Source organism: Saimiri boliviensis, chromosome 4 (genome assembly GCF_048565385.1).
Source record: "Saimiri boliviensis isolate mSaiBol1 chromosome 4, mSaiBol1.pri, whole genome shotgun sequence".
Classification (NCBI taxonomy): domain Eukaryota; kingdom Metazoa; phylum Chordata; class Mammalia; order Primates; family Cebidae; genus Saimiri; species Saimiri boliviensis.
Window position 1 is genome coordinate 367057 of NC_133452.1, and position 24732 is coordinate 391788.

Sequence of the window (24732 nt, forward strand, 5' to 3'; positions counted from 1 at the left end):
CCCCCGCGGGCGTCCGAGGGGCAACGGGGCGGGGCGGGAGGAGGGGCGGGGCGGGAAGGGCCGGGCGGAAGGGGCGGGACGGGAGGAGGGGGCGGGGCGCGAGGAGGGCGGGGGCGGGGCGCGAGGAGGGAAGGGGCGGGGCGGGAGGAGGGGGCGGGGTGTGAGGCGGGGAGGGGCGGGGCGCGAGGCGGGGCGGGGCGGGAGGAGGGGGCGGGGTGCGAGGGGGAAGGGGCGGGGCGGGAGGAGGTGAGGGGTGGGAAGGGCCGGGAGGAAGGGGCGGGACGGGAGGAGGGCGGGGGCGGGGCGCGAGGAGGGAAGGGGCGGGGCGGAGGAGGGGGCGGGGTGTGAGGCGGGGAGGGGCGGGGCGCGAGGCGGGGCGGGGCGGGAGGAGGGGGCGGGGTGCGAGGGGGAAGGGGCGGGGCGGGAGGAGGTGAGGGGTGGGAAGGGCCGGGAGGAAGGGGCGCGTCGGGAGGAGGGGGCGGGGTGCGAGGAGGGGGAGGGGCGCGAGGAGGGCAGGGGCGGGGCGGGAGGAGGGGCGGGGCGGGGGTTAGGGGGCGGGGCGGGGCGGGGCGGGGCGGGGCCTGGGAGGAGGCGGGTGTTAAGGGGAAGAAGGGCGGAGGCCGGGCGGGGCGGCCCGCAGGTTTCCGGGTCTCCGCCCCGCGCAGTTCGCGGGCAACTCGGTGCGGGGAACCTCGGCGCCCGGAGCTGCTGCGCAGGTAACCCTGCTGCGCCCCGCGGGCAGCTTTGGGGGCGGTCGTCCTGGTCGTGGACTCCGCGACGGGGTGCGGGGATCGGGGAGTCCGCGCTGCGGCCGCGCAGACCGGCCGGGAGGTTCGTTCCTGCCAGCGCCGGGACTCGGGCGGGGGCGGGGGGCGGAGCGCGAGGTTTCCGCAGGGAGGATTTGAGCGTCTGAGGCCTGGGGTCGCGCCTGGGAACGCCGGAGACCCGCTGCTCCGCGGGACGCTCACCTGCTGCCCGCGCTGTGGGAGGAGAGCGCGGAGCCGGGACCCCTGGAGCCCTGGCCCGACTGCTGAGCGCCCCTTGGGTCCTAAGCGCCGTACCTTCTAGGGAAGCCCCTAAAGTTGGTGACGCCCCTAGAAAGCAGTTCCTTCGTGGCTGCGTCCAGGACGAATAACCAAAAACCGCCCCCGCCCCCCGAACCCCAGTTGCCTTATTCCGTGTGCACCTGTTTCAGGCCCCACGCTCCAGTGTGCGAGGGGTCTTGGTCAGACTGCAGACCCCACCCCCGCCAACCCCCTGCTCACGGGCAGCCCCTCATATGCATCCCAGCACCTTAGCCTCTTAGGTAGGTGGGACAATTTGTGCGAGGGATGGGGGCGTCGCGGGGGGTGGGGTGGGGGCGTCAACTCTGGAAGACAGTGCAGCTTTGGCCAGGACCAGGGTCGCCTCCCGACCACTTCCGGCCTCTTGGGGATTCCCTTTTCCTTGCAGCTGGGTGGGAATGGACAGATGACCTGCTCTGGGCCTGAGCTGCAGATCCTAAGCCATGTTCCTATGGAAATGAGGTTCCCGTGGTGCTTAGGAGCTTCTGGGCCACATGAACTCGTGTGCAAAGGCCTGGAAAATTAACACTTTGAAAAAAATCAGACACGTTTGGGCATCTGGAATGAGTTTCAGTTGCCGAGGGGCCCCTGGCGAAGGGAAGGCTGGACCGTGGCTTGTGTAGGGAAAGACCGCTGTCTGGGCCTCCCCACCTCGCGGCCCCCTGTGGCTTGTGTAGGCGAGGTGACCCAGCCCCAAACAGGCGTCTTGCAGGGCGTGTAAGGAAATCAAAGTACCGTGACAGTTTCCAGCGTGTGATGCGCGGGAAAGCTGGGCGCCCACATTGGTGTTACTGCGGAAGGGTCAGTCGGGGCAACCCCGGCATTACAGGACGGCCATGCGTCCGCACTGGCTGTTGGGTGGGGCTGTGAGGGGCTGAGGTTGGCTGGCGATTGGAAACGCAAGTGCCTGTTGGAGGCTTGGCACACCGGAGGCCTGGAGTGGGGACAGTCTCTCCAGGGCCTTCCTTTGACTCAGGGGCAGCAAGCGGCCTGGTCTGCCAGGCACAGCCGGGAACAGCTGGGCATTCCCAGGCGGCCCTCGTGGCCTCAGTCTTTCTCCTTGCATTTGATTTCTTCTGAGCTCTGTATCCCGAGTTTTTGTTGTTTGTTTTTGCTTTACCTGCGTTCATTTTCTTTTCTAATTCTGCAGCTTTTTGAGCACCGGTGCTTTCTGCAGGAGGGGATGGGGTTGAGCGGTTTTGTGTGGATTGCGGGTGAGGCATTACGCCCACGGAGCACGCAGGTCAGGAGAGATCTGTCGGGGGCCGCGGTTGGAGCACAGGGGTGTGAGGCCCTTGACCCTGGGGACTGCCAGTGTCTGTGTGGGTTGCGTGAGGGTGTGTTTGCGGGGTGGTGTATCTTACGGGGTGTGCTGCAGTGTGAGGTGAGTGAGGTCAGAGGGGGTTGGGGGGACACTTTTGAATCTTGGGACCTTCTTTCAACTCAGAGCTAACAATTTTATCATCAAAAGATAATCTGATAATCTCTCTTGAGATTATCATCAAAAGATAATCTCCTTTTATCATGAAAAGAAATCTACCTTGTGTATTTATGAGTGACGTCATGTGGAGGACATAGTGCCTCTCTGCTGGAACCGCGTGTCAGGGGTCTTTTCCCCATTTACTACATGACGGTAATGGAGATGTGCATTGTTGTTTTTCATGTTTACAGAGACGAATTTGGGTATTTACTAAAAATGATTAAGCCGACTTTCCTCTATTGGTGGAAATTTAGGGTGTTTTATTTTACATTCAATGGAATTTCTAAGGAATATTAGTGTATCTTGTAAAGAAAAGATAGAGATAATTTTAGGACAAGTGATAAAATGTGCCTTTAAGAGGTTTAATATTTTATTTCCTAGAGGTTCACAAGAAGAGGGAATGGGATAGCTCAGTTTGGATGCACCATGATTGCCCAACTTTAGGTTTTGGTTCCTTTAGCCTATTTTGGAGAGATTCCTGATACCAAATAGACAGTCCAGAAGCCAACAGGATGATGGATTGTCTTTGTGTTCCTCTACGCAAGTGTTAGAAGCAAAGACTGTGCATTTCATCCTTAAATAAATGTGATAAAAGGAGAGACACACACACACCTCCCCGTGGAAAACAGGTCCAGCTTAGAAACTAATAAACTACAAGAGAGCCAGGAACTTCCAGCATAACTGAGTGAGGAACTTGGCAAATTCTCTTCCCAAAAAGCAATTACAAAACTGGACAGAATTTTCAAAAACAGTCACTTCAGGATCCTGGAAATGGACCAAGGCTTGGAAAAACAGAAGTGTCGAAACCCTTGGTAAGAACGGGGGAGCCTGTGGCATTTCAGCCAAGGCTGCTTCTGTCTCCCCAGGTTTGTAGCATGGCAGCACTAGAGGGGAGAGCAAGCCGCCAGGAGAGCTGACTTGATTTGGGGGGAAGTGTGGAAAAGTCCATGGCCGGCTGTTGTCAAAAACAGAAGCAGTGTCAGTAGCAGACAGCCAGGGAATGCCAGTGTCAAGGCTGTTTGAGGTCATGCTGCTGTTTGTGGCCAGCAGCAGACCAGTAGATTAGGCGGAAATTCAAAGCAGCGGCAGCAACCCTCTTCTCCAGTGGTTCTGGGAAGCTGGGGAGAAGCACAAGGCTTTATGCAAGCCCAGGGTAAAGCAGGCAGGGCTCTAATGACTTCTCATTCCTAGATGGATGTGCAGCCTTACACAAGCAGAAAGTGAAGGACAGGACAGGTTTGTAAACTGGAAACTTTCTGTTGGGTCCCCACATAACAGACATCCATCAGCAAAGGAATAAATCCTCGCTGGCTAAAGATGTTTATTATTGACTGACTCACATCCCCAAAAATTCATATATTGGACTCTTAATCCCTATGTGACTGTGTTTGGTGATAGGGCTTTTTATTTTTTATATTTTTGAGATGGAGTCTTGCTCTGTCACCAGGCTGGAGTACAGTGTGTGATCTCGGCTCACAGCAACCTCCACGTCCCGGGTTCCAGTGATTCTCCTGCCTCAGCCTCCTGAGTGGCTGGGACTACAGGCGTGCGCCACCACACCTAGCTAATTTTTCTATCTTCAGTAGAGACTGGGTTTCACCATGTTACCCAGGAGGGTCTCCATCTCTTAACCTTGTGATCTGCCTACCTCAGCCTCCAAAAGTGCTGGGATTATAGGTGTGAGGCACCGTGCCCAGCCAGGGATAGGGCTTTTAAAGAAGTAATTGTGGATAACACCCCTCATGGGCACCGAGGAAGGAGAACTGTTCAGACCCCAGGCACAACTAGTGCCTGAAGAATATCTTAGTTTATAGTGTTATTGTTCAGCTGTTTCCTTTATATAATCTTTCATATATAATCATATATTAGTTTGTAGAATTAGTGCTTGAAATGTAACTGCTTACGTATATTTAGCGTACTTAGTTCCATATAATCTTTCTATATAATCATATAGGTATTGTAGTCGGAGCTGTATTGACACATTTAGTGCTGATTTATAGAATCCTTCCATATAACCATACGGTAGTTTGTAGTAGGAGGAATGCCTAGAGCAGTCACAGCACAGAAGCAGTACATGGGAAAACAGCAAGACCAGGAAAAGAAGCAAAGACCCAGGCGGTGGCGTCCCTGCCTGAAAGGGCGTACGCTGTAAGGCAGGCTTGGAGCAGGAGCCTCTCCTCCTGATAAAGGAGTTGTAGCAACTTGCATCCAGTTCCTGTGGAAAGTCGACCTCAGGCCTGAGATTCTGGAAGTAACCGCGGTAGAAGAACCCCTCTGGTGTGACCAGTCACGGCAGCTGGACACCCTATCAGTCTTTTCTTGCTTCTGTGCTAGCTCAAATCATCCTCCCATAAATATCATAAGAGAAGAGCACACGTCTGCCAGCTCCCACTGCATTGGCTTACAGTCTCCTTCTATTAGAAATCCTCTGAAGTCTCCAGCCCCCAGATAAGAAGTGTTGCACATGACACCTGTTGCACACAGCCCACCTCCTTGCCTCGGTGACCTAATGGGAGTGGACCCCTTTCTGTACACGACCCTCTACTACTGCACACGGCACATCCCCCTGTGCGCAGCCCACCTCTCTGCCCAGGTGACATAATGGGGTGGCCCCCTTGCTTGTGACTCATGTGATTATATATGCCCTATTACTAAGCCTATAGATGATGACCTCACTCCTGACTCTGCCCTCTGCTTGTACCTAATATACAGATGCTCTTGGGCATTTGGGGGCCACCGCTGATCTTAGCTTACAGGTGGTGTGGCCCCTTGAGTCCAGATGCTCTTCACCAGTTCTTCAGTGTCCTGTCTCTTCTCAGATTCTGCACCTCAACACAGCATAAGAGTTACCCCACAACCCTGTGGGGCCCTACAGCCCTACAGGTAATTAAGGCTGCATAAGGTCATAAGGTTGGCCCAGATCCAATAGGACTGTCATCCTCATAAGAGGAAGGGACACCAGGGACCACACAGAGAGAAGACTGTGTGAGGATATTGCAAGAGGTGGTCATATGCAAGCCAAGGGGAGGGGCCTCAGGAGACCCCAACTCTGCTGGCACCTTCATATTGGACTTCTGGCCTCCAGAACTGTAAGAAAATATGCTTCTGTTCTTTGAAACACCAAATCTGTGCTATCTTGTTATGGTGGCCCTAGATAACTAACATCGTGTTTGAGCACAATCTCTGGCTAACCTCTGGTATGGGCAGATTCAGAAGGAAAAGACTGGTTTGAAGAAGGCTCCCCCTCGACTGTAAGTGGAACAGAGGTGGGGGCTGGGTCTGAGCTGTTCCTGTCTGTATACACAACACCCTCACAGAACCCAGCACACAGGAGCTGTCCTATAAATACCAGAGGGACAAACGGGAGACAAGGAGTGGCTGGAGGCGCTGCCCATATCAGGACCTTGGAGAGCTCCAGATCTCAAGCTGGGAACTTCCTCTGCCCAGGACTCCGGTGGCCTAAAGGTCTTTCTGGATCAGCTTTGCCCTCTTCTTTGAGCCTAAAACTCGATGCCTCTATCTCAGGAAGTACACAGCAGCCTTTGGGGTCCCCATGGACCATCTCAGTGCCTCGGACTCCTGTGGAGCTTGATCTTTATGGCACCCTACATGGTATTTCCCCCATGTAGGAGCCCTGAAAGTGTTTCAGAACGGATGGATAGATCCAGTGTCTGTGCATGTGAGGGCATAGTGGGAAACTACAGTGTGACACGGTTTGAAATAGGTAGAAAATGGACAATTTTGTGAATAACATTTTAAAAATAAAATGATCCCAATACCATTGAATAAGAATCTATAAAACATAACTAAGTTATGTAAACTTCTAGCCAGATGGTGCAGGCAGGAGGGGAAAGTGCGGGAACCATCATGCCACTTGAACAAGGAAGGTGGTGCATGCCAGGTGGGAGAGCCTGGCCTTCTCCCAGAACCCCCCACAGCTCCGCCCCCCTTGGTCCTGCGTTCTCACCTGCCACCCTCTCCTCATGTCTTCTTGCCCAGCTTGGTCCACCTGTCTCTGGACGTGCTTCCCATCTCTGTCTCCCTGGTAACTCTTTCCTGTCCCTGTGTGAGAGTCCCTTGGAGAGGAGGCAGCTCCAGCTTCTGCAAGTGGTCCCTGAAATACCCTCATCCCTACCTGCTCCAGCTCCCTTGTCAGTATATAACAGTATCTTTGTAGTAAAGAACGGGGGACCTGAGTATGCTCAGCCCCTTGCTGTTTGATGTCCTGTGCAGCCTCAGGACCCTGCCACAGTCTCCAACAGCAAGAAAGCCTTCGCCAGATTTGGTACCTCCATGCTGGGCTTCTCAGCCTCCAGAACGAATCGTACTAATCGTCAATTTATTTATGAAGCATGGCTTGGATTGAACAAGACAAGCTGGGTCAAGCATTTGAAGATGCTTTTGAGGTACCGAGGCAACATACCACTTTAGCTCCTCAGTACTCCCCTGATGACAAAAATTTCCTCTTTCACAACTGTTGTCTTCATGTCAGATGAAATTCCAGCTGTTATGAGTGTTGCCTACAGAGGAACATACTTACATTTGGAGAACTGTAATAGCAGGGCTGTGGACTTCTGTTTTGAAGCAAATGTTCATCAACCACTGCAGAGCATAACTGAAAACCAGCTGGTACAACCTGCTGTTCTCCAGCAAGAGGATGAAAAGGCAGGAAGAAGCTCTCACTACTTGAATACCTTCACAAATCCCTGTGTAATTCTGAGATAGCATCCTGTATTCAGTGGGAAGATAAAACCAGACACCTTTCAGTTTGTAGCAAAAAAACAAGGAAACTTCCGAACTCTGGGGGAAGAGAAGAGGCACCCGGAATACGATGACTTTCCAGAAATGGCCAGGGCACTGAGGTGTTGTGGGAGAACTGGGACATCGCCAAAACCCAGTGCTGTGTCAGTGAGGCATCCTCCAGAAGCTCTCTCCGTCTAATTTCTTGGGGAAAGAGCTCTTCTGCTTACAATATGACCAGCCCGATCAAGAATATATTGGTTTAAATAACTGTGATGCAAATTATAAGTATGCAAATGCCAATTAACAGAAGTTGGAGATAAACCCTAAAAGCCAACTCTGCTGCGAGGTGGAGGTCGGGGCGGGTCTGGGTGGAAGCCCACCTGCTCACCTCGCTCACGCTCACCTGCAGAGTCCAGGCTTCGTTCTCTGCCGTGCCGCCGTGAGCAGTGTTTTTACGAGTTTTCATTCTCGTCAAAGGGGTGGAGATTAAATGATGCCCTCACCCCACACGGTGCCCTACCCTTCCCCTTTGACCCCAGAGGGCTGCCGGGAGCAAGGAGATCTGGTGTCAGCCACAGCACTGAGTCAGCAGACACGGCGTCCCTGCCGGCTTTCTGAGTGCTGGCTGCAAACCGCTGAGCTCAGTCATCCAGTCGGCGCCTCTGTCCTGGGTACGGGCATCGCCACCCTTCACTTCTGCTGCCGTGGAAACCGGTGTCCTCGGGACAGAAATAAGAGGAGGAGGAAGAGGCGGGGGCTGGCTGGGAGGCTCCGTGGAGAGGAGGCCTAGGACAGCAGGGCTCAGGGATCCTCAGCAGAACCTGCTGGCCGGGGGGGAATCAGCCTGTACCACAGGTGGCGGGGCGCCACGCGGAGAGGTGGTGGGCGGAGGATGCACTGCTCAATGTCTTAAAGCCCCAGTTCACTGGGGTGCAGTGGAGAGCTGTGGAGAGGAGATTCATGAGCCGTTGCTGTCCCCGATTCAGAGCTGACACCGCCCTTCTGTGTCTGTCCCCTGCACTGAGCGCTCGGTGTGACCTGGAGTGGACACCCCATGTGTGTGACGATGCTGGGCAGGTCACCCTGGTGTGCTGCAGGGTGAGTTGGCTGGCAGAGCCTCCTGCAGGTTTCTGGGCAAGGGGACGGGGCTGAGCTAGTTAGGGCCAGGACCATTCGTCACTGTCCCCAGACACCGCAGTCTGTGGGGACGCAGAGGAGAGAAAGGGGCAGGAGAGAGGGTCGGAGGATGTTGGTGTGGACACAAGCAGGTGTGTGGCCTCAGCAGGTTGGGTCTGGCTCAGGGGAGTGGTAACAGCTGGAAGGAATAGCAGCCCCTTTGAAACTGCCGTCTACAGACCTCCCTGGCTGGCCTGGAATGAGGCCGGGCAGGCAGGAAAGGTGAGAGTCCAGGAAGGGCTTTTCCTTTCTGTCCAGTGGGGACAGGCACTGAGGGGACTCGTTCATAAGGAAGCAGCTGCAGTCCAGTGACCAGCTTTAAGGAGAGTGCGCACAGGCAGGTGCTGGCCTGTCTTGCTTCACTCTGAAGGGTGAAAGTTCTGTTAGAGTGACTTGTGGTAGATTCAAACAGCATTGAAATGCCAATGAATTAAGGTAATGGCACGACACAGTCATTCATTTCTTGCTCACACAATCGTGGCAGGTGTGTGGCCTGCAGGTGGCTCTCTCCTGTGGGCCAGCTCTCTTCCTACCCGTGGCTCTGCCTTCCCCAGAGCCACGGCACCTGTGTCCAGGTGAAAACGGAAAGAGGGCATGGAGGAGGCACACGTGGGCCTCCCTCAGGAGAGACCTGGGTCCCACAGCCCCACGACAGCAGGGGAGGCCACAGTGCTGGCTGGACGCACCGTGCTGCCCGGCTGCCTTGCTGTGAAGTTCCCAAATCTGAAAGCCGTTCATCAGAAGTGCAGAATAATGTTCTGTACTCAAATGTGGCTCTAGTTAATAATCTTTGCTTGTCTGTTGTTTAACTATCAGGAGATTAGAAAGATTTCTTGGTCAGAAATAGAAATCTCGGCTGGTATTTGCAGGACACAGTAGCATTCCTGTCCCTCTGCGTCACTGTGTCTGGGGGAGTGGAGACTGCTGGCCCCAGGACTTTTTTGCCATTGTTGTTAAAAATGCTTGACATTCTCCAGAACCTCACAGGGGTTCACCCCTGTCATAGGTTTTCGAAAGGCTGATTCCAGGATGGATCTGGGCACTTTTGTTCAGGGGCAAAGAGGCGGAACCTGCCAAGCCTCCTGGGGCCCTTGGAGGCAGGAGACCCCTCCCCTGGGAGGCTCCAAGTGCCCCCACCCCCACCATTATGCAGCCTGAAGTGGACACAGAATCCCTGGTGTACTCTGCCAGGCCCCCTCCCTCTGGGCTGCTCAGAACAGCCCCTCCAACCTACGGGAGGAAGGAGGAGGACATCTGTGTGTCTGGGCTGCTGGCAGTCTTGCTTGTGTAGGACGCATCAGCTCGGGGAACTCCAGATGTGACTCCCACGGCAGCTCAGGTGGCCTGGGTGCCCGTTTCCTCTGGTGCTGCTGGCTGCCCTTGGGTTCTGTGAGTGGACCCGCCTCACACGTGCTGAGAGTTGTTGTCCTGTCCCTCTGCAGCTAGGGCTGCCTTGGGGTGCCTCCGTTCACCCCTGGAGGAGGCCAGTGCTTGGGGTTTTATGTGAAGTCAGCAGCCTTGGGTGCTGCCCACTAGGGGGTGTGTGGGCGCAGGATAGACACCATCTCTAGGTTGCCCTCTGCTGACCATCCGGCTCAGGCCGCCCTCCCCTGGCCTCCCCCAGCTGCCCTCCTCCCACCTCCCTCCCCCCTCCCCTGGCCTCCCTCCCTCCCCACCCCGCCCCGGCCTCCCCCAGCCTCCCTCCCCCACCACCCTCGCCTGGCCTCCCTCCCCTGCCTCCCCGCCCAGCCCATCCTCCCCCAGATGCCCTCCCCCCACCTCCCTCCCCAGGCCTCTTCCTCCCGACACCTTCCCCCAACGCCCTCCGCAGCCTTCCCTCCCCTGGAGGCCTTCCCCAGCCCGCCCTTCCCTGGCTGCCTCCTTGACCCTCCTCTGCTGATCACCATTTCTTCTTAAAGGGCAAAAGGTGGCAAAGCTGGGATGCCAGTCCCAGCAGGCTCTTGTTAGGGATCAGGGTTCCCAACTCAAATGCCAGTGTGGGGGCTCTGTCCCACGTCTACCTGCTCAGCACCTCTCTTCCCCTCCATGACTAGCATTAATTAGGCACTGAATGTATATTCTAAAGCAGTTCTAAAGCTTAGGGGGTAAATTTTCCTAGCATATCTAGAATAGGCTGCAGGAGATTGTAGTTAGGTGTTGAATACATGCCATTTTTTAAAAGATGACAGTGTAGGAGCTGCCTAATGTATAAAAGGGTTGCTCAATCCGAATAATGAAGATGAGATGGTTTGTGGCAGAGAGGAGCCTGCGGATTAGGAGTGAAACGGGTGAGGGTGAACCTGGATGGACCCGCCTGGGGTTAGCAAAGAAAGAAGGAAGCGCAGCAGCACCCTGGGGTCCTGCCACCCTGACAAGCGCACAGCAGGCCCTGCTCCTCTGTGTAGCCTCAGGCATGCCCACAGGGGCGGGCAGGAAGCCAGGCCGGGCAGGGTTGGGGGGCTAGGGTTAGGGTGTGTTCTTCAGCCCATCCCTAGAGCCTTTCCTTCTGAGAATAGGTGTGGCCTCACAGTGCACAAGGCGTTTCCTTTCTTTTTTTTTTTTTTTTTTTTTTTTTTTTTTTTGAGACGGAGTTTCGGTCTTGTTACCCAGGCTGGAGTGCAATGGCGCGATCTCGGCTCACCGCAACCTCCGCCTCCTGGGTTCAGGCAATTCTCCTGCCTCAGCCTCCTGAGTAGCTGGGATTACAGGCACGTGCCACCATGCCCAGCTAATTTTTTTGTATTTTTAGTAGAGACGGGGTTTCACCATGTTGACCAGGATGGTCTCGATCTCTCGACCTTGTGATCCACCCGCCTCGGCCTCCTAAAGTGCTGGGATTACAGGCTTGAGCCACCGTGCCCGGCCTTTTTTTTTTTTTTTTTTAAAGAAGAGGAAGAAAGAGAAAGAGAAAGAGGGAGAGAGGATGGGGGTGTTGCTTTATTGCCCAGGCTAGAATGCAGTCTAAATATGGGTATGCCTATAATTGTCTTTAAGAATGGAGACATGAAAGAAAATGTGGGAAGAGAATAACAAACAAGGAGCCAACCAAGATTTCATTTAAACTTCTAAATTGATATGATGTGGTACTGATAAGAGTGTATATTTTGTGTATTTAAAGTGGAGAGTTCCATAAATGTTAATTACATTTACTTGTTCCAGATCTAAGTTCAAGACCTGAATATCGTTGTTAATTTTCTGTCTCATTGATCTGTCTAATATTAATGTTGAAGTCTCCCACTATTATTATGTGGGAGTCTAAGTCTCTTTATAAGTCCTATATGTCTAGGTATTCCTGTATTGGGTGCGTTTATATTTAGGATCTTTAGCTCTTCTTGTTGTTGCATTGATCCTTTTATCATTATATAATGTCCTTCTTTGCTTCTTTTGATCTTTGTTGCTTAATTGTAACTTCTGCTTTTTATTTATTTATTTTAGCTCTCTGTTTGGTTGGTAAATCTTTCTCCATCCCTTGTTTAGAGTCTTTGTGTATCCTTGAATGTGAGATGGATCTGGATGCAGCATACTGATGGGTTTTGGTTTTTTATTCAAATTGCCTGTCTTTGGATTGGGGGATGTAGTCAATTTAAATTTAGAATTAATAATAATATATGTGAGTTTAATACTGCCATTAGCTGACTATTTTGTCCATTAGTTGATGTAAATTCTTCATTATATTGATGCTCTTTTTGATAATTTTTTTAGAAAGGCTGATACTGTTTGTTCCTTTCATATGTGTAGTGGTTCTTTCAGAAGCTCTTGCAAAGCAGGCCTGGTGGTGATGAAATCTCTGAGTGCTTGCTTATTCACAAAAAACTTTATTTTTCCTTCACATGTGAAGCTTAGCTTGGCTGGATGTGAAATTCTGGGTTGAAAATTCTTTTCTTTAAGGATGTTGAATATTGGTCCCCACTCTCTTCTGGCTTGTAGGGTCTCTGCTGAGAGATCTGCTGTAAGTCTGATAGGCTTCCCTTTGTGGGTAACCTGACCTTTCTCTCTGGCTGCCCTTAGTATTTTCTCCTTCATTTCAACCCTGGTGAATCTGACGATTATGTGCCTGGGAGTTGCTCTTCTTGAGGAATATCTCTGTGGTGTTCTCTGTATTACCTGGAGTTGAATATTATCCTGCCTTACTAGGCTGGGAAAATTTTCCTGAATAATGTCCTGAAGCGTATTTTCCAGCTTGGATTCATTCTCTTCGTCACATTCAGGTACACCTATCAAGCGTAGATTAGGTCTTTTCACATAGTCCCATATTTCTTGGAGACTTTGCTCGTTCCTTTTTATCCTTTTTTCTCTCGTCTTGTCTTCTTGTTTTATTTCATTGAGTTGATCTTCGACCTCTGATATCCTTTCTTCTGCTTGATCAATTCGGATGTTAAAACTTGTGCATACTTCACGTAGTTCTCGTATTGTGTTTTTCAGCTCCATCAATTCACTTATTTTCCTCTCTAAATTTTGTATTCTTGTTGACATTTCGTCAAACCTTTTTTCAAAGTTCTTAGTTTCTTTAGATTGTGTTATAACAAGTTCTTTTAATTCAGAGAAGTTTCTTATTATCCACGTTTTGAAGCCTGCTTCTGTAATTGGAACCCACTCGTTCTCCATCAAGCCTTGTTCCGTTGCTGATGAGGAACTGGGATCCCCTGCTGAGGAAGAGGCGTTCTGATCTTGGGTATTCTCAGCCTTTTTTGACCGTTTTCCTCCCTTCGTTGTAGATTTATCCATCTGTGTCTTTATAATTACCGTCTTTGTAATTGGGTTTCTGAGTGGACGTCCAACTTACTGATTCTCAGCGCCGAAATCTGAGCAACCCACTGCACCGACTAAATCAGCGGCGTTAAGATCGATGGTGCTTTTCCGACTCTGCACCGAGAACCGACGCTCCGAGGCGCCGGCAAAACCGCCTCGCCGGTCACAAGAGTCGCGCTGGCGACCCGTGGGGCTCCTCCGCTGGGAATCTCCTGGTGCGTGAGCAACAAGAATTCATGTGAAGGTGTGGCGTCCTCTCCTTCTTTGCGCTTTCAGTGGGAGCTACAATCCCGAGCTGCTAGTGATCAGCCATCTTGGATCTCTCTCCAAGGCGTTTCCTTTCAAGGCTGCTGTGTCTTGTGAGTCTTCAGCCCTCTGAAACAGAGGCCTGAGGAGGAGAACCAGTCGGTGGCTGGCAGACCAGCCCCTGCCCAGCCCGTCCGACATTGAGGCTGTGATGGTGATTCCAGATCAGAGAGCCCAGCCCGCAATGCTCTGTGTGTCCTTCCCATGAGGGGCCTGGTGCAGGGCACCTTGCCACTGCCATCTGTGCTCAGTAATCCCAAGGAATCCTGTGGGTCTTTGTATACTTCCAGAGTGGAAACCTTCAAAAAGTTCGAGGGGACCATTCTGGAAGGAAGCAGTGGCAGAGGAAGGAGGGTTATCGTAGGTAGCATGGGACGCAGTTACCGAACGATGCTGGGTTACATAAAACATATTTTCAAATTAAGTTAACCTGTTTATGTTTACCTCGGTTTACCTTTTTACGGTGAGGCGGATAGAAACTTGCAGATGAGGTTCTTCGAGTTCTCCGCTTGACCTGCGCTCTTGGGGGCACAGGCAGCTCTGGCAGTCAGTCCAGATTGTGTGCTCGGAGCTAGGCTGATTCCAGTGGCGACCTGGACGATTTGTACGCACAGGGCAGGTTTACCGATGCTTATACAAAGGGGAAGGCATCTGCGGGGGCGGCCCAGGAAGAACCCTACGGGATGTGAGCTGGGGGTACCATCCTGGCCCTGACACCAACGACCCCCCACAGCCAGGACCTGCAGCAGGAAATGAGTGAACACTGGGCTCCCCACCCCACCCTCTAATAGGATGTGGGGGACACTGGGCTTCCACCCTGTCCTCTAATAGGTTATGAGGGCACCGGGCTTCCTCTCCATCCTCAGGATATGGGGGGCACTCAGCTTTCACCCCATCTTCTAATAGGACACGGGGGGCTCTGGGCTTCCACCCTGTCCTGCAGCGAGCATGAGGGGGCATTAACGGGGCTCAGTGGACCTTCCTTCCCTTCTCACTATATGCTGCCCCTCCGGCATCCCAGTGGCTCTATTCCTTGAGGGTTTTTTTTTTTCACCTGATAAATAATTCACATTTGTTCATACAACGAAATTACACCGTGGCTGTGTCGTGGGATGGCATTCCTGGGTCCTGTGGATTTCCGCTGGCCGCCTCATGCTCCATCGAGCTCCTTTCTGTGGTGACAGCTCCCAGGGCAACGTGCAAGGTAACTCCAGTCTGTTGCTGCCATCCAGCCGCTTGTCCCCTTTCCTCATCCGTCTTTCCTCCCCATCATTTGCCTCATTTTGCTTTTCATCCATCTTTCACTTCCCACCACGTTTGCCCATCTGGGAACCTCCACAGAAGCATCCAAAGCCACTAACAACCATTTTGTTCTTGTGGAAGAACACACAGGACGCTTTCCTCTCTGCTCCCTTCGCGAGTTCTCAGCTCTCGGGTCCCAAGGAGGGCTCCTGTGTCCTGTGCATCTGACTCCCGTCTCGGGCGTGTTGCGGTGAAGCTGCTGTCACTGTGCGTGAACTAGCTGTGGGCTCCCGGGATTCTCCATCACGTCCAGTCTTTCCCTGTCACATGGTCCCTCTGATATGTGTGCCAGGGCGGGGGCACCAGGTCTGCTGACGTCCCGCAGACCCCCAGTGTTGCTATCGCTTCTCTGAAGCCCGGCACGTTCTTCCCCTGGAGACCTACGCATCCACCCGTTTTCCTCCAGGACTGGCACCTCCTGCCTCCAGCCTCCCTTTCTGGGTCCCACTCCTCAGACACCTTCCCGTCTCCTGTTTTATCTCTTGGCTAAGCCCAGCCTCTTGGAGAAAGCTGGTCATGCTGAGCGGGGACAAGAACAAATGTGACGAGTGCCCAGACCTGCATCTACGGCCATACCAGGGCAGCCGGTACCCTTCATTCCAGGTTTCACGGGCCACTGCTGATCACGGCTGTGCACCTGGGACACAGTGCTGTGGCTCTCCTCACCAGGCCTCCTTTTACCTTGTTAATCCCCAGCAGGGCCCTGGGACCACGGCTGGCTCCTCCAGAAGATGGGCCACCTGGCTTCCCCACTGAGCACTGCTGCACACTGTGTGTGTTGGCCACAGTTCGCTGCAAAGCGGCTGTGTTTGCACGGACACTGACTGCACTGTTGGCACTCGGGCACAGCAGCATCCTGCCCTCCAGAGCTTACGCCCTAGAGGGGAAGCCAGATGCTGCCCAGACAACCCCAGTAGTCACATACAAACTTACACTGTGGCAAGTGCTGCCCAGCCACAGCCTGGTGCAGCAGGTCAGAGCCTGGTCAGAGAGCCCAGGGGAGGCTTCTGGGGAGAAGGCTCTGACTGAGTTCTGCTGGCAGCTGGAGCTGGATGGGGCGAATGGGAACAGCCAGTGCCCAGAGTGGGGCTGGTCTCCCAGTTCCCTGACCTGCAGAACAGGGAGTGTGGCCTTCACTGAGATCCACCCCGTGCGTCTCTCCTTTGCACTCCGCTGAAGGTGGAGAGGTGGCTTGGACTGAAGGACAGCGAGGAAACTAGTGTGGAAGTGGGAGGCAGCTTACGGGGCCTCTCTCTGGTTTTTGAGTCTTCAGTGTTGACGCCCAGTCTACTCAGCGTCTGCCCAGCTGAGTGCAGGGTTGTCCAGCACTGCAGTGTCTGACCCTCCCTGTCTGTCACTGGCTGGCTTGCGGTGGAGCCACAGAGAGGCTGCCCCGAAATAACTCACATTCCAGGGCAGGGCGGAACGTTTGCCTCCGGGGAGGGTCTGCCTCCAGCTTTGTGCTGGCTGCAACCCTGTGCGTAATGAAATGAATACGGCCAGACTGTGCCGAGTCTCCCACTGAGCTCCCTGGAGAGTGCTGGGTCGGCAAGGTGAGAATAGCTCGATTTTTGCTGGCACTGTCTGGTTTTGGCTGTTTTTACCTGAGAAAAAACTTTCATTCATGTGCTCCATGATTACAGGGCTAGTGATCAAGGGGTTAGTTCCTGCTTGTATCTCAGAAGAGGTAGCAAATTCACTTTAGAAACTTCTGTTTTAATGTCTTCTTACTGGTCTTGCAGTTTTTCTGTGTGTTTAAATTTGAAATGCCAGCCGTTTGAGGAAAAACACGTTAGGTGTGGGGACAGAACCTGAGCAGACGTGGCTCTTTTCCTGTTTCACTTTGGTGAAGTTCTGAGCTGTGGGCACAAGCAGGTCCGTGATAAGGCACCCCTCTCCCTCCCCTGAGTTGCTGGAGGGGATTTGCTGAATACAAAGTGTCACCTTTAAGGGTTATACAAATTATTTAGAAATGCACAGTGTTTCGCAGTAACCATGTGCAATTAATACTGCATGAATTCATGAGTGTTTCCGGAACCAGGAGACTTTCTAAGATCATACATTCATTGATTCAACAAGTCTTCACTGGGTGTCCATTGTGTGCTGGGCACCATTCTAGGGGCTACTATTCTAGTGGGACAGAGGTGCTAAACACAAAACCATAAACCGGATGTCAGCGTAAGTGACTCACAGGGTGTCACAAGGAAGGAAGGAGAGCCGCATGGCAGGGTGGTCAGGGAAGCCACGAGCAGACCACACGCAGGGAGGGGTCGGGCCAGGCAGGGATTGGGGAGTGTGTGCCTGGCAGAGGGAACCGTGGGTGAAGTTCTGTGTCTGAGGTGTGCCTGGCACGTGGGGAAGCCTGTGGTTGGAGGAGAGGCATTGGGGCCTGGCCCTGTCTCTCACACTCACACACCCCTCCTCTCCAGCCACCATCCCGGGGTTATGGATGCAGTGACATCAGCACACGGCAGAGTCCCCATCCCTGGGCCCTGGCTCTGTTGTCTCCAGAGAAAAACAGGCTGGTCCTGAAACACCCCTTTTTTTTCCACTGCTGATGCTGGCGGGCACACCCGCGGTGTCCGTGAGGGTGGCGCTGGCGGGCACACCTGCCGTGTCCGTGAGGGTGGCCAGGCCGGACACACCTGCCGTGTTCGTGAGGGTGGCCAGGAGGGCAGGTGCCACGTGTGCAGTGTGAGGCCTCGCCACACAGCCACTTTCAAGGCTGCGCTGACTCCACGCGGTGATGTGGGCAAGATCAGGGAGCATGGAGGTAGGCCTCTGAGCTGGAGCATCCTGTGGGCAGCCACAGCGTCCTGGGACAGACCAGTGCCGCAGGAGCCAGTCTGCCAAATACTGATGCAAACTCAGAAATATGTTTTTGCTCTTTTCCATGAAATTAAAAATTTTAAAGGATCTACTCTACACATATTCAGGAAAAGTATAGCTAACAACTCCTCAGTATAGGACAAAGAGACTTCCCACTCATAGCTCAAGAAGGAGGTGTTTGATACCCCACTTCCTTCTCCAGATGCTGCACCAATTCTTCCTTTTGTAGAAAGTCAGTCTCTTCCTGTCTCTGTCTGTCTCCCCTCGCCCCACTCCCCTCCCCTCCTCTCTCCCGCCTCCTGTGATCCCCTCCCTCTCTCCCACACTCTCTCCCCGCCTCCCTTCTCTCTCCCTCCCATCCCTCCTCCCTCCCCTTCCCTTTCTGATGGGCTCTGCCCGCCTCTTATTGAGCAGCTGTCCCCCCTCCACCTCCCCAGGCCGCAGTGATCTCTCTGTTGCCAAATCTGATCAGTTCTCAGTTCCCATCCTGATGGATCCATAGCATTTGGCTGAGAGTTGCCATTCTCCCTCTTTTAAAACAGTTTCTTCCTTGGACCCTGGGACATCAAACCTCTCTTCCTACCTCACAGCTGCTCCTCGAAACAGCCTTTGTTGGTCCGTCCACATGGTGGATTTTTGCAACCAGAATTTATCTAGAAATCAGTCATAATAACAAATTATTTTTTATAACCAGTTACAATTCAGGATTGGGTGGTTAGAGCACCACTAGTATTTTGTATTGTGGTAGAGGATATGCAGTCATTTCAATTTTCGCCGTTTGTTGAGTGTACTATTTAGTGGCATTTAAAATACATTCACAATGTTGTGTAACTGTTGCCACTGTCTACACCCAGCACTTCCCTATCCCAGACATCAACTCTGTACCCAGGTGACGGCTCCCTGCTTCTCTCTTCCCGGATGTGGTCCTTTTGTGTCTGCCTGATTTCTTTTAGCACAAGGCTTTCAAGGTCTATCCATGTGGGCATTTCAGTGTGTAGAGAGCAACACGTGGTTCATTCATTCTTCTCTCGCTGGGCACTTGGTCGGCTTGTGTCCTGTGGCAGTAGTGATCATGCTGCGAACGCTGCTGTGCAAGTGTCTGTTCAAGTCCCTACCTTCAGTTCTTTCCAATCTGCTCCTAAGGCTGGAGCTGCTAGGTCCAGTGGCGCGTCTGTGCTTAACTCTTTCAGGTGCCGCCAAACATTTCCGCAGTCTGCACCGTTTTATATTCCCATCAGCTGTGGCTACCAGCCTCTCCACATGCTAGCCAACACTCACTTTCCTTGAAAACAGTACATTAGTAGAGCCATTCAGTGGACAGGAAGCAGCATGATTATGGTTTTGATTTCTATTTCTGCAATAACTAATGTCAGGCATCATTTCATGTGCTTACATATATATCTTCTTTGCAGAAATGTCTATTCAACCTATGTGCCCGTTTTTAAATTGGGTTATTTTGTTGTTGAGTTTTGGGAGTTCTTCATATATTCTGGAAATCAGGCTGTTACTGGATACATGATCAGCAGATATTTTCTCTACCTGGCAGGTTGCCTTTTTGCTTTCTTGAGAGTGTGTTTCAGTGTAAAAAAAGGTCTTAATTTTGATGAAACCCAGTATCTAATTCTTCATTCCCAGTGCTTTTGCTTCAATGTCCATGAAATTGTCACCAAACCCTATGCCATGAAGATTTACTTCAGTGTTTTCTTCAAGAGTTTTATAATTTTAGCTCTTAACTTTAGGTCTCTGATACATTTTGAGTTAATTTTTCACACGGTGTAAGATCAGGTTTAACTTCGTTCTTCTGTGTAGGATACCCAGTTTTAGCAGGGACGCTGGTTGAGGAGACTGTGCTGTGCACAGTGAATGTTCTTGGTGCCCTTGTCAAAATCATTTCACCGTCTATGTTAAGGGTTCATTTCCAGGCTGCCCTGCACTGCCCTTCCCGTCCCTTCCTTTCCTTTCCTGGCTCTCTTTTCTATTCTGTTTGTCTGTAAGTCTGTCCTGATGCTAGTACTGTTCTAATTGCTGTAGCTATGCAGTAAATTTCAAATTCAGGAAGTCTGTATGACTCATCTAATTTTGTTATTCTTTTTCCAAGATTGTTTTTGCTATTTGGGGCTCCTTATAATTCTACGTGAATTTGGGGACCTGTGTTTTCATTTCTGCAAAAAAAAAAAGCCATTGCAATTTTGACAGAGATTGCATTGAATTTATAGATCATTTTGGTATTTATGTCTTAGCAATATTGTCTTTCTGTCTGTGAACATGAGATGTCTTTCCATAATTTGTTTCTTGAATTTCTTCCTCAATATTTTGTAGTTTTTAGCATATAAATCTTTTGCTTCCTTGGTTAAACTTATTTCTAGGTATTGAATTCTTTTGAATGCTATCGTAAATTGAATCACTTTCTTAATTTCCTTTTCATACTGTTCATTGCTGTTGTGTAGAAATACAAATACCAGTTTTCACGTTAATCTAGTACCCTGCAACTTGGTTGAATTTTTATATTAGCTCTAGCAGCTTTTTGTGGATTCCTTAGAATTTTCTCTGCATAGGAACATGTTGCCTGCGAATAGAGAGTTTACCTCATCCTTTTCCGTTTGAATGCCTTTTGTTTGTTTATTTTTTGTGGGTGGTCTCTTGCTGCGCTGGAACTTGCAGCACAGTGTGAGCAGAGGTGGTAGCAGTGGGCACCCTTGTCTGCCCCCTGATCTGGGGGGAAACGTTCGGTCTTTCGCCACGGACTAGGATGTTAGCTGTGGGTTTTTCATGCATACTTTGTATCGCTTGAGGAATTTTCTCCCATTCTTGTTTTCCAAGAGCTTTTTTTCCAAAAGGGCGTTGGATTTACGGATGCCTTTTCTGCAGCGACTGAGATGATCGTGTGGGTTTCTCCCTTCGTTCTGCGACTGCCGTGCATGACACTGGCCGATTCCTTTACACGGAACCACCCTGTGTTCCTGGGATCAATCCCACGGGTCATGGTGAACAGTCCTCGGAACCTACTGTCGGGTTCTGTTTCCTTACAGTGTTTCGAGGTGTTTTGCGTCTGTATTCATAAGTGATGTTGGTGTGTAGTTTTCTTTTCCCAGGATGTCTTCGTCTGGCTTCGGGATCCGAGAAGTGCCTTTCGATGAGTTAGGAAGCGTTCCCTCCGTTCCGATTTTTAAAAGGAGTTTGTGAAGGACAGCTGTCTACTTTTGTGACTGGCCCAGTCCTGGTTCCTCCTCCCCTCTGTTGCACTTAGTTCCCCGTCTAGACACACCTGTGTGGTAGATGGTTCTAGAACCACATCTCCAGCCCAACCACTACTCCAAGCACCAGACTCATACAGCAGTCAGCCCGCTCAGTATGTTCAGTGGCATCTCAGTCGGAAATCGACGTTTCCCCCCAGACATGCTTCTCCAGTCCCTACCACCTCAGTACGTGACAGCACCTTCCACCTGCTGGTCAGGCCCCAAATCCTTGAATTGCTGTGTTGGTGCTGACTCCCCTAGATGGGGATTCCAAAGAGGTATAGACGGGGATTTACGCAGTGAGGGACATGTGTGAAGCCGCTGGGTAGACTGTAGCATCCGTGGGCGAGTCAGAAAGCCAGGACAGCAGAAAAATAACAGCAACTTAGAGAAACACCCAGCCACGCTGCAGGACTGTGTTAGGGAACCCCCACCCCCATCCCCTGCTGCTCAGCACTAGCAATGCCAGGGACAGAACCCAGAAGAAGCAAGCACCTCCACCACCCACGTGCTGTGTCCCGCCCGATTCCTGTGTTCCATCCACATCTCACGTGGTGCCTCTCTTGGCAAAACTGGGCATATCTGCACACCAGCTGCACGGGGTCCTGTGAGGTAAGTTGCAGCATCCGGCATCTGCACGCTGGAGGGCAAACCAGGAGTGGTGGCAGGGTGTGGCCAGTAACTCAGTGTCTGCCTCTATGCTCTTTGGATTCTTTCTCTCCACCGCCAGCCTTTCAGCAGTCCTGCCCCCTCTGCCTTTATAGGCCCTGGTTTGACCATTTCCTACGACCTCTACCTCTCCGCTTCACCCAACCTCATCCCTTTCCCCAAGACCAGGCAGCCACTTCCTCATCATCTCTTGCCTCAGCCTGCTGAGCTGTCTGAAATGTGAGTCAGAGCAGGTCGCTTCCTTTCCGACCCCGTCCCCTCTGAGTGTCCCCACATTGGCTGTGCTCGTAAGCTTACCAGATTGGCCCCCAACACAGCGCCTTTGCACAGGTGGCTCCTCTGCCTGGAAGTCCCGGTAGGGAGGTGGAGGTTGCAGAGAGCTGAGGTCACGCCATTGCGCTCTGGACTAGAGTAACAAGAGCAAAACTCTGCCTCAAAAAAAAAAAAAAAAAAAAAAGAAGTCCCAAGTAGCTTCCTCTCCATGACTGCTCAGCCTTCTCCATCAGACAGGCCTTCCTTGACTGGATTTGTGTTTTCTGTCCACTGGTTTATTTCTCTCCACTGGAATGTCAGGTCTCCAGAGATGGGGGCTGTGCTGTGACTGGCCAGTGATAGCTTCTCAATAAGTGCTTTTTGAATAAACCAAGCTATCTTAGTCATCCATGTTTCAGAAAAACTTCTTAGAAAACATCCCTAATTCCATGGATCCATAGCAAAGAAGAAACCGGGTCTGTAGAGACGGGCTGAGAAAGCCCACGAAGGACTCCTGGGCCAGGAAAGCCCCACGCACTGCCACTTTCTTTCTGCACAGCGGAGTGTTACAGGGACGAGCTCCAACCATGGGCCCCAAAGTCTCCAGTGAGAGTGAGATTCCGAGCTGCACCCTGTCTGTCCTGGAGGTGCTGAGCAGGATGAAGTCATTCATTCTGGAGGCATGCCAGCATTCTTGGGTCCTGCTCTGGCAGGAGCTGTGGGACCACACAAGCTTATGAGGTGGCTCCCATCCTGGACAGCACCGTGGGCAGTACTGTCATGGGGAGAGGGGGTGGGAGGAGGATGAGGCAGGAGTTCTGGGGCCTCAGGTAGGGGCCGGCCACAGAGGGACACCCAGATGCCCAGCACAGAGGGTAGGGACAGGTCAGCTCTGTGCTTGGGCTCAGGAATGGGGCTGCAGGTTCTAGGAACCAGAGCAGGTGAGCAGGGCAGGGAACAGCGGGAACACAGGTGTAGACGAAGACTCAAGGGGGACACAGACAGAGGTCCCAGGGAGGCCTAGACAGGTGGAAACTCAAGGGTGGCCTAGACAGACATTTCAGGGAGGAATAGACGGGGATGCCAGGGAGGAGTAGACTGGGATGCCAAGGAGGAGTAGACTGGGATGCCAAGGAGGCCTAGACTGGGATGCCAGGAGGTTGTAGACGGGGACTGTTGTAGACGGGGATTCTAGGGAGGCTGCATGTTCCATAGGAGGAAGCCTCCCCTGTCTCCCTGACCTTCGTCCGCTCTGTATCCTGTGACAAAACGGAGAATGATCTGTAAATGAGCACATCTGTACCGCAGTTTTTGGGATGGTGCAGGGAGGCCGTGAGAGACAAGACGTGGAGGGGAGGTTTCTAGATGGAGGTGGGGTGCAGGAGAGGCCCTTCCGGATGGGGCAGACTCTATGAGACCTTTCCTAGCTGAATTTCCAGCAGGAAGCTGATGCCCAGAGCAAGAGCCCTACACGTGGCCTTCCTGGACTAACGCGCAGAGGAACTTTGGGGAGGCACTTTGTAGACCGAGGCGTTAAAACTGCATATTCGGAAAAAGCCTGTTCCAGAGGCCAGACACCCCAAGGCACCTGCGTCGGGGGAGAGATGCGGCCCTTCATTCTCCCAACAAGCCGCGGAGGCCGAGTTCCCACAGCGGCCCTGGGACGGGAGGAGGGTCTGCGCAGTCCACACCCGCGGAAATCCGGAGCCGTCCGCGTAGACCGGGGAAGTCGGGCCCGTTCGTGGACACTGGAAGAACTCGCGGGTCAGATCCTCTCTCCTGGAGGGTTCCGACTCTGCGTCTGCGTTGTGGGAAACCAGGGCCCGCGGTGTAAACCCGCGGAGGCCGGCGCGGCGCAGCGGCCACAGGACGGCAGGTCCCCGAGCCCCGAAAGAACAAAGGCCGCCGCGGCGCTCGGGGAGGGGCCGCCCAGGTGGGGACGCCCCGCCCAGGCCCGACCCGCGGAGCCTCCGGGGAGACCCCGGCCCCGCCCCCTCTCGCCGGCGCCGCGGGTCAGGCGGGCCCCGAACACCCGCGCAGGGCGGCGGCAGCGGACCCCGCGGAGTTCGCGGAAAGCGTTCGGGAGGCGCGGCGGCAGCCATGGGTCTCAGCGCCGCAGACGGCGGAGGCGGCCCGGGCGCCGGGGTGAGTCGGGGCGCGGGGGGGCTGGGGGCGTGGGGGTGCGGGGGGGCGCAAGGGGGAGTGGGGGTGCGGGGGGCGCAGGGGCGCGGGGGGGCGCAGGGGCGCGGGGGGGCGCAGGGGTACGGGGTTGGGCGGGCCGGGCCGGACGCCTGGGGGTCCGGGCGCGGGTCCGGGGACCTGCCCGCGGCTGCCGCCGGAGCGGAGGGAACTTCCAGGCCCCTTGCCCCAACCTCGTGGCTGCCTTGGAGAAGAATCGCTCTCGGGACAGATTCGCGCTCTCGGCGCCTGAGCGCGGGGAGTTCCGTGAAATCTTCGCCAAAACTGAGCTGCAGAGTTAACCTCTGGGACAAAACGGTGAACTGTGGCGCCGGAAACAAAGAATTTTCTCTTAAAAATACGGCGGCTGACTTTCGTGTCGCCATGCCCGTTGACTTAAGAAACATTTCCTGGTAAAACAAGACAATTACTTCAGGTTTGGGACGGCGGTAAAGCTGTTCTCAGGTGTTCAGTGTACTGGGTTTGCCTTTCCCCGTTTCGCGTGAAGCCAGAGCGTGGTTGAGGGGGGTAATTACCGTCTACTCCTGTTACCCAGCAGCACTTTTGCTTAAAAAGTTTAGTTGGTAAGTCTAGGTGTCTAAGATTGAAAACGCATAATTAAAAATTAAGTTAAATGCCGTCTAAACCGTGCGTAATTGATACTTCTAGCTGAGCCTTAGGCAGCCGGTGGGCCCTGATTCAAAATGCCTGGGAAGGTAGGTTTCTCAGCTTCCTGTCAAGAGATTTA

General features: G+C 53.0%; 1 protein-coding gene across 3 annotated transcripts in view; it reads left to right on the forward strand.

Annotated features, from left to right (window-relative positions):
• Positions 1–625: 625 nt before the first annotated feature.
• The window catches only part of LOC141584215 (uncharacterized), a 43866-nt gene continuing 19759 nt past the window's right edge, over positions 626–24732 (forward strand). For 2 of the 3 annotated variants that reach the window (XR_012517120.1, XR_012517119.1), the window contains exon 1: positions 626–716. Coding sequence is in view for 1 of the 3 variants with exons in the window: in XM_074397120.1 (XP_074253221.1) it covers positions 23411–23951 (541 nt within the window). In the remaining 2 variants the exon portion in view is untranslated. Of the gene's footprint in view, positions 717–10257; positions 23952–24732 lie in introns of those variants that run through there. The other variant, XM_074397120.1, reaches the window with a different exon arrangement.